We start from the raw sequence: 9,125 nt of genomic DNA, 5'->3' as shown, positions 1-9,125 counted from the left end.
CTTGTCTTGGGCTGGAGATGTAGCTCAGTGGGAGAGCACTTGCCTACCATGTCTGTGGCCCTGGGTTCTACCCCCAGCACTGAAAAAGCAAAAGCAAAACAAACCAAACCCTTTACAGAGGGAGCTGGGGGAACTAACTGCGCAGCCTGGGTCTACCTATCTGGCAGTCCCTAAAGACCCCTGATCTGAAATACGCAAATGGATAGACATGTACCGTTCTATCCAGGCCACAGCCAGTAAAGCAAACCAAGGCCAGTGGTGCCCTAGAGATTTTGAGATAGGGTGCGGTAGACGGAGGGGCAGAAACCCTGCGTGCTGTGTAGCGGGGCGCAGCTTAAACTAGCCGTGTGGGCACACAGCATGGGCTCTGCGGCCATAGCTTCTCGGGGGAGAATTCTCACTCGGCTGCACCTGTCTCCCCTCTGCTTTTCCTCCTGTGTGAGGTGGGCCCCCTCGTGGCTGAGGACTGCGTGTGACGATGACCAGGCCCTCGTTCCAGCACCTGTCCCGTGTTCAGTAAACGTTTTTTATTGTAACGCCCACCCTGTGGGATCAGGCACTGAAATTTTCTGGCTCAAGACCCTGCAACGCTACAGCACACGATCCTTGGCTGTGATGGGGCCACGGGAACCTGCAGTCCGCCTGCAAGCTCAGCTGTGCTGCGGGCTTGCGCGGCACGGGAAGCCCAGGACCGTGGCCGCCACTCTGCCCGACGGCTATGAAGCAGGCTGTGTGGGACAATGTCCCGCCCGGGCATTGTCTCTTACTGTGCTGTTCTCTGCCCGGAGGGCGCTTCTACCAGGGACAGGGTTTGCACCCTCGTTCCACGGAGGCTTCTGCTCACCAGAGAACTGTCGCTGACCTCCTTGTATAATATCTCCACTGCTACCACTGGGGTCTAGGCTTCTGTCTGAGCATGTGTACCTCCTTTTTTATTTCTTGACGGCATTCGTTACCTTAATACACAGAGTTTTGTATTTCTCCCCCTTGTAAGGCTTCTCTTCCTCGGTCATGCACCAGCAGCTAATGCTAGCTCTGGTTGTCACACCTGTGCAGAAGGCAGCAGCTACTCCATACCGTGTAACTAGAATGTGGCTGAGTCAGTGAGGTACCTGGTGGACTGCATTCCAGGTAGAGGGACAGCAAGTGCAAAGGCCCTGAGGCAGGACCAGATGGGTGAGGCTGGCGTGCAGGCATTGGGGAGGGTGGAAGAGCGGATAATTCCAAGACTTTTTACCTCAATGAATGGAGCTGACATTTGCCAAAGTAAGTCAGCTGGAGAAGAGGGCTGAGGTACTTTCAGACATGTAGGCAGAAGCACCTGCCATGAGTGAGGGCGTACACTAATGGTTTACACACAGTATCGCCACTACACAGATGGAGAAACTGAGGCACGATCAGTCGTGTCTGTAGGTCTCAGAACTTAGCCAGAGAAAGCACAGAAGTCGAACCAAGGCTGCTTCTCCAGTAGTATGTTCCCCTAAGAAGCACTGGTAACAGAAAGCACAGAAAGGATTTGAAGACCGAGAAACCGGTAATGATTTGGATAAGGAGGACTCCGACGTCTTTTCCAATACCAGGACGGAGGCCCTGTGTGCGGAGGAGACAGGAGGCGCACGGCGCAGGGGACATGGGGCGCAGCCCCTCGGCCTCAGCCCGGCTGCTCACGGACAGCTCCGCATCCGCTCCGGCTGCTGCAATGCCAACCCAAAGGCACGGCCCACAAGTTGGTCTGAGGTTAGTATTATGGGCTACACTCTAGGTTTTGCCTCTTCCCTTCCTTCTGTTTTTCTGCACTGAGGGACAAACCCAGGGCTTTTATAATGAGCTACATCCCCAAACCTTGTTTACTTTTTGAGACAGGCTCTAGCTAAGATGCCTAAGCCTAGGCTCAAATCTGTGATCCTCTGGTCCTGCCTCAACGTCCCAGATGGCTGGAATTACAGGTATGCACCGCCGTGCCTGGCCATTTTTCACATTTTCCAATATTTGTTTCTCTAGAAAGCATTTGCTAAGATTCTACTAACGAAGGGTTTGCAGAGCCTGGGTGCTCTGTGTGGTCCGCAGGTGGCAGTATCAGCCCCACCTTGGAATTGTGGGAAACGCACCCTCAGGCCCCACTCCAGACCATTTCAGCAAGCTGGGTAAATGTGCTCATTAATCTTGCCGGGCAGGGTGGTGCACACCTGTAATCCCAGCCCTCAGGAGGCTGAGGCAGGAGGATCACTGAGAGTTTGTGACCCACGTGGGCTACAAGGTGAGCTCAAGGTCAGCCTGAACCGCAGAGGGAGGTCCAGTCTCAAAAAAAGTCCAAAAAAAAGTGCTCATTAATTTTGAGAAGCACTGGTCTAGAGCAGTGGTCTACAAATTTATTCTATAAAAGGCCAGATAGAAAATAGTTTACTTGGTTTATTATGACTGAATTCTGCCACGGTAGTGCCAAAGGAGCCAGTCATGTAAAGGAATGTATGGCTGTGTTATGACACCAAAATGAGAATTTCGCTTAATTTTTATTTATTTATTGGTTCTTTCGAGACAGGGTCTCACTAAGTAGTTCCAACAGGCCTTGAATTCATTATGTAGCCCAGGCTGGCCTCAAACTCATAGCAATCCACCTGCCTCAGCCTTCCAAATGCTGGGATTATACCCACCATGCTTGGCTGAATTTTGTTTAATTTTAATGTGTCATGAAACTTTTTTATTTTTTCAACCACTTACCAAGGCAAACCAGGCACAATAGCATATCTCTGTAGCCCCAGCTATTCAGGAAGCTGTCAAAGACTGCCTGAGCCTGGCAGTTCAGGGCCAGCCTGGGCAACAGTGAGACTGTTTCTTGAAAACAAAAATAGTAAAAACCTTTCTCGGCTCACAGGCTATCAAAAACAAGCAGGGCAGATTTAGCTTGGGGGCTGTCATTTACTGATCCCTGGTCCATAACCTGCCCATCTTAAGGCATCTTTTTATGGAATGAGGGAGGCAAGCAGTTTCTGCCTAACCAGCTAGCCTCCCACTGGAGAGAGAGTGGTCACTTAGCTGATTTCCTGTCTTTTGTTTCGCAGTACTGGAGATGGAACCCAGGGGGCATCACTGCTGTGCAACATCCCCGGCACACCACCCCCCTTTTCCAAGAGACAGGGTCTCCCTTAAACAGCCCAGCGGGCCTCAAGCTGGATGGCTCCCTCAGCTCCTGGGGAGCTGGGGTCTCAGGTGTGCGCACCACACCCAGCAGTCTATCTGAATGCACACTCCCAAACGTGCTGTGATCCTTTCGGTCTTACTGGCCCCGCCCCAGCCCGCTGGTGTGGAAGGGGCAGCCTCCTTCTGGAAAGGTCCAGCTGCACTGCAGAGCGCGAGGTCCCGGCCCTGCGCTGGGTGCGTGGCACTCACCAGTTAGTCCGTCTCCTCCCTTCCCTCTCCCTTTTATCTGTTTTCTCTTTAATCTTCCCATCTTCTCTGCACATTCAAAATCATTCGAACCCACAAACCTTAGATTTCTTCAGGGAAATTTTAGCCTTGCTCTCTTCTAGAGGTTCATCGTCCACATTTTAGAGTTGCACTTGTCCCATGGTTAATGCTCCACTCTGATCGTGCCGACACGCCCTTGCTGCCTGCACACACCCTGATGCACTTTTGCATCACTGTGGCATGGACTGCGGGCCTCCGTTCCCCCCGGACCTGTGTCAGTGTATCTGAAGAAATAGTACTGTGGCCTAGTATGAAAAATCAATGGAAGAATCCATCTAAGGAAATGTATTTTGTCAATTTCCATCAGTACACTGTGTCTGCTGTTGTCTCTTTGAAGTTTTCTGAGAAAGACCAATATGGGGAATCGGGCATCTCACACTAAAGCGGAGCCCCAGTGGGCGTGGTGGCACACCCCTATAATCCCAACACTCGGGAGGCTGAGGCAGGAGGATTGTTGCAAGCTCGAGACCAGCGTGGGCTACAAAGTGAGCTCAAGCCCAGCCTGAGGGAGACCCTGTCTCAAGATGAAACACACACACACACAACCAAAACAAACACAAAAATAAAGCAGAGTCCCTCCTCCTCCCCATGTTGGGAATGGAAGGAATTCCGGGCCTTGTACGAGCTAGGTGCTCCGTCACTGAGCTATGTCCGCCAGCCCTAAACTGGAATTTATTCTTTTATCCCTCCTTTTTACATTTCGGGTGCTGGGAAGAAGGAACAGGAGAATGATAAGGATTTTTAAAAACTAACAGCTGGGCATGGTGGCGCATGCCTGTAATCCCAGCACCTCGGGAGGCTGAGGCAGGAGGATTGTTGCGAGTTCGAGACCAGCGTGGGCTACACAGTGAGCTCAAGGCCAGCCTGAACTGCATAGCGAGACCCTGTCTCAAAAAGACAAAAACAAACAAAACAAACAAAACAAAAATCTAACATGTGGGGAGGGAGTTGAAGGGAGCTGAAGGAGGACGTCACAGAGGGGAGGCTGCTCTCCACTGCATCAGGAAGAATGTCCCAGGTGTAAGTGCAAACTGTGTCAGACTTGCTTCCCAACAGCCGAACCCAGCAGGGCGGCAGGAGGGTGTGCAAAGAGTAGCTACAGTGCGGTGGTGGGCAGAGAACATTACAAGGGTGCGATCTGAGCTTTTAAACTCCACGGTGCACTTTTCTGGCACCCAGACACCTTTCCATTTTCTTAGAAATGAGACAAGAAAGGAAACAACACTGACCAAATGCCTACTCCCTTGGGCGTGGTTGCAAGGCACTTCCCAATGTCATTTGGATTTTAATTACAACGACTGGTGGGATTAGTGCGCTGGCCAAAGTTTTCAGATGAGGAAACCAAGGGGTAAAGGTAGGTCTGAAACCCAGTGGAGACTACAAATACCCTCTGTGTTCTCCCCTAGCCCGCCTGGAATACTTCACAGTGGGAATAACGTTCACAACATTCCTTACTTCTACATACCTTGGTGGGGGTGCAGGCTCTGTACATTCCATCCCCAGAAAAACCAACCAAAACCACAACCAAGAAACAACAAAACCCCTGAATTCTGGGGGTGGAGTGAGAACATAAACAAATAGATTGGAAGTTTTTTTTAATGTTTTTCTCTACTCCACACAGACATCATGCTTGTATTAAAAAGATATCAAATCCTTTTTCTGCTATGAAGAAAACAGGACCACTGACTGACTCAGAACAGCGGCAAATGGTTTCCCAAGTTAAACTGCCAAGTCAATCGAATGATAAATGTACAAACCCTTGGCAGAAACGGGACGTTACACTGAGGGGCCGTTAATTCAGGGATTACTGTCAGGCGCGTACACCATCTCACTTAATTCCCGGATAGTCCTGGGAAGTAGCAACACCAATTTATGGACAAGCTGAGATTCAGAGCGGCTGAGTATCTTCCGTAACGCTGCATGGCTGGTTAAGAGGCAGGGACAGGGTTAGAACTGAGCACTTCGAGTGGGGTCTGTCTCCCCGGCCAGCACGCCCCAGGCTCCTTCCAGAAATGGACGAGCAGCAGCGCAGCAGGCCGGCCTCACGGGGAAGGTTCTGAGCCCTGTCCACCACGCAGCAGACGGGCAACCACCTTGTTGATGAAGAAAATGCTGGACAAGTGTGTTAAGCTACTCTAGTTTTTTCCAGTGTCTTGTTCAGAACACCTTTCCCGTGAGGGGACAACCAGCCAGCATCAAAAATAGCATAGTAGGGCTGGGGATTTAGCTCAGCGGCAAAAGCGCCTGCCTGGCAAGCGCAAGGTCGTGAGTTCCGTTCCCGGTACCGGAGAAAAACAAACAAACAAACAAAAAAAAAAGATTTAGAGTGTAGAAAAATAGCATAGTAGTGGCTCCAAAAGCAAATGCTATGAAAACTGAGAGTCCCCCAGTCTTCCCGGGGGGAGACTGACACACATATTATAGGCTCTAACAAGGAGAGCAATAAAGGATTCTGTTTGAAGTTAATCCAAAGTTCTCCTGAAGTTACTTCATCAAGTAACCTTTACTCTGATTTTTTTTTTTTTTTTTTTGACAGACAGGGTCTCACCATGTAGTGCAGGCTGGATCGTAACAATCCTCCTTCAGCCTTCTTAGTGCTGGGATTACAGGTGTGCGCCTCCATGCCCGGATCTGATGCATTACTAACCTATCAAAATCTGCAGAACATACCTTGGGGAATAGCAAAACCAGTCTGAGGCATGTCCAGTCATCTCTGTGGTCTTCTGTGACATGAACATGTATCTGAAGGACTTTTTCTTTTTTTCTTCAGACAGGGTCTCACTATCATACTCCAGGCTGGCCTTGAACTCCCAGCGATCCTCCAGCCTCAGCCTCCTGAGTGCTGTGGGATTACAGGACTTTTCATTCACTTCCTCAAGGTAAGAAGGACTAGATGGCCAATATGAACACTAATTTTTTCTGTACTGGGTACGGAAGCCAAGGGTTTCCTGCCACTAAACTATGAGGTATGATTAGAAGATACAGTGAATATTTAAATTTTAAAAATTACAGCTGGGTGTGGTGGCGCAGGCCTGTAATCCCAGCACTCGGGAGGCTGAGGCAGGAGGACTGTTGTGAGTTTGAGACCAGCCTGGGCTACAAAGTGAGCTCAAGGCCAGCCTGAACTGTGTAGCAAGACCTGTCTCAAAGAAAAGAAAAATTGTAAAATTATACTAAAATACACACTGCCCTGAATCTTCTGCAAACTACTCCCCTTTTTCAAACACTTGGGTCGTCATTCCTGCCACCCTCTGAAACAGTTCTGGAAGTCTTTCATGTCTTTTGTTGCACTACTCTGGCTACTACAATGTCCTGAATTCATTCAAACTGTTTATCTAGCTAGGCATGGTGGTGCATGCCCGTAACCCCACCACCCAGGAGGCTGAGGCAGGATTGCCACAAATTCAAGGCCAGCCTCAGCTAGAGTGAGTTCGAGGCCAACCTGAACTACATAGTGAGACCCTGTCTCAAAAAATAAAAACAAAACCAAAAAAAATTTACCTTTCGTGGCCATTTTGACTTTGAGGAAGAGCCAGAAGTCACATGGCGCCGTATTTGGTGAATCAGATGGATGAGGAATGCTTTAAAGGAGGGACCTGCCTTTTTATTGGATGGTGGTAGGCAGCAGCATGCACCGTATTTTTGACTAGACTTTATAAAGACACTCGCCAAAGAGGACTTCTAGAATTGCTTCGGAAAGTGGCAAGAGCCACACAAGGTGGGGAGTGGCTGTAATCCCAGCACTGGGGAGACTGAGGCAGGACTGCCACGAGTTTGAGGCCAGTGAGCTCTAGGCCAGCCTGAACTACATAGCAAGACTGTGTCTCAAAACAAAAACAAAACAACACAAAAAGCCAAAAAACAAAGAAAGTTCTTATCAAGGGGGAGAATTTTGAGGGTAACTAGTGGCAGTGTGGTTTTCATCCTAATAAATTTTTAATTTAAACACTGTATTTTGGATCATACTTTGTACCTCCCTAGTTATTTGTTTTGCTTCGCTTTTAGACAAGGTCTTGCTATGTTGCTAAGGCTGGGTTCTAATCTGTGATCTTCCTGCCTCAGCCTCCCAGAGTGCTGGGATTAGAGGTGCACCCATCATACCCAGCTTCTATCCACGTTGGAGTCTTCCACAGCTGGTAGGAACTGGGCCCTTGGATATGGCAGGTCACCTTTTGCCAGTCTAAGCCAAGCTGAGAATCACAAAGTTGCCACGTGACCAAACACTTTCAAGTTTAAACCACATTATATCTTCTTTCCTCGGGTCAAATCGGCCCTACTACTTACATTCTCTTGCCTTACGGCTCATATTTCCATTTATGTGATGTTTAATATACGGAAGCAGTCAGTAATCTACGTGGTGAGCAAACATTAATTTTTTTTTCTTTTTTTTTTGGCAAACATTAAATTTGCACAAGCAGTTCCCTCTGGGATGAGCGCCGAATCTACAGTGGAGCTGCGAGTAGACTTCGCATGGTGTAGGTTCTTCGACAGGTATGGAGAAAAATGAACTGGGAAAAGGAGATCTAAAAACCTCATCTCCTTCAAAATGGAGTCCTGGCCTTCTCTGCTGTGAAAGCCCGTCCGCTGTGAGCCCTCCGGGACACTCGAGGCTGGAGAGGCCTGCGGAGGTGGGTCCCGGTCCACGCGGCTTTCCCGGACAGCTGGGCTGGGACTCAGCTCGCTTTGCTCGGTGCTCTTTCTCCTATATTCTCTCCTACTCTGTGATGACATTCCTGTCATTTTGAGGAGGTACTTTCATTGGCCATAGTAACAGCTTGCCTTGTTTGCTTTCCTTTTGTCCTGGAAACCTGAGGCAAGCCGCGTGCTCACACTCTCCTGGGATCTCTCTCCCTATCACCTGGTGGAAGTCGCTTTCTTGGTGGTCCTTGTGCCTGGCCTTTTGCCCCTGCCCTCTGCCCTCCTTGTTCTCCCTCTCCCTTTTGGAAATATGTGAAACTTCCCAAGCAGTCGAGGATCAGGAAGAAAACGACTCCTAGTTTGACTTTCTCCACTGCGCTTGAATTTGCCCCCAGGAGTCTGGAAGGGTAGAAAACTAACAAAAAGTAAAGGGCCGTGGTGGCCCACGCCTGTAATCCCAGCACTCAGGAGGCTGAGGCAGGAGGATGTTTAATTCAAGCTCAGCCTAGGGAACTCTGCAGTCTCAAAATTTAAAAAAAAGTTAAAGGGGCGGGGGCCTGGGAATGTAGCTCACTGAAAAGGTTCTGCGTTCAATCACCAGCGCCAAAAACAAACAACTCCCTCCCCCCAAAATACCCGGCCATCCTCTGCCAACTGGCAGGTCTGCGTCCGGTTAAAACACAGGGTAAGTAGGAGAAGGAAGGAGGAGGCGTTAAACTCCACTTGGAGTACCCGGCCACTGCAGGAAAAGCTGGAGGCTGCTGTTCCAGGTCCGAGTATTTTCCTTGGGATTCGCTGGAATCCCTAGTCATCGTCACACATCCGGACGGGGACGCGCCAGGGAAAAGCACGAAGCTGGGGAGAGGCGCAGAAGCGGCTGTCCGGTCCCGGGCGCCGGCGGGGCGCGATGCTGCCCTCGGGCGACGAGCGGCACGGGGGACCCTGCAGGGCGGGCTCTCCTTTCCGCCTTCGCTCCTCCGCGCCGAGGGGGCCGGGAGGGCTCCGACGGAACCTCCGCCCGC

General features: G+C 50.1%; 1 protein-coding gene across 1 annotated transcript in view; it reads right to left on the bottom strand.

Moving 5' to 3' along the window:
- LOC106146415 (myosin IC heavy chain-like) overlaps nt 1-9,125 on the bottom strand; it is a gene marked incomplete at its 5' end in the record, with an annotated part of 17,473 nt that extends 8,348 nt beyond the window's left edge. Inside the window, 1 exon segment of the mRNA XM_013503136.1 lies at nt 8,836-9,125. Coding sequence (XP_013358590.1) covers nt 8,836-9,125 — 290 coding nt within the window.

This window comes from Chinchilla lanigera, unplaced genomic scaffold (genome assembly GCF_000276665.1).
Source record: "Chinchilla lanigera isolate Chin_1 unplaced genomic scaffold, ChiLan1.0 scaffold00077, whole genome shotgun sequence".
Lineage (NCBI taxonomy): Eukaryota > Metazoa > Chordata > Mammalia > Rodentia > Chinchillidae > Chinchilla > Chinchilla lanigera.
The sequence above is the reverse complement of the archived record's forward strand: the minus strand, read 5'-3'. Positions and strand labels throughout refer to the sequence as shown.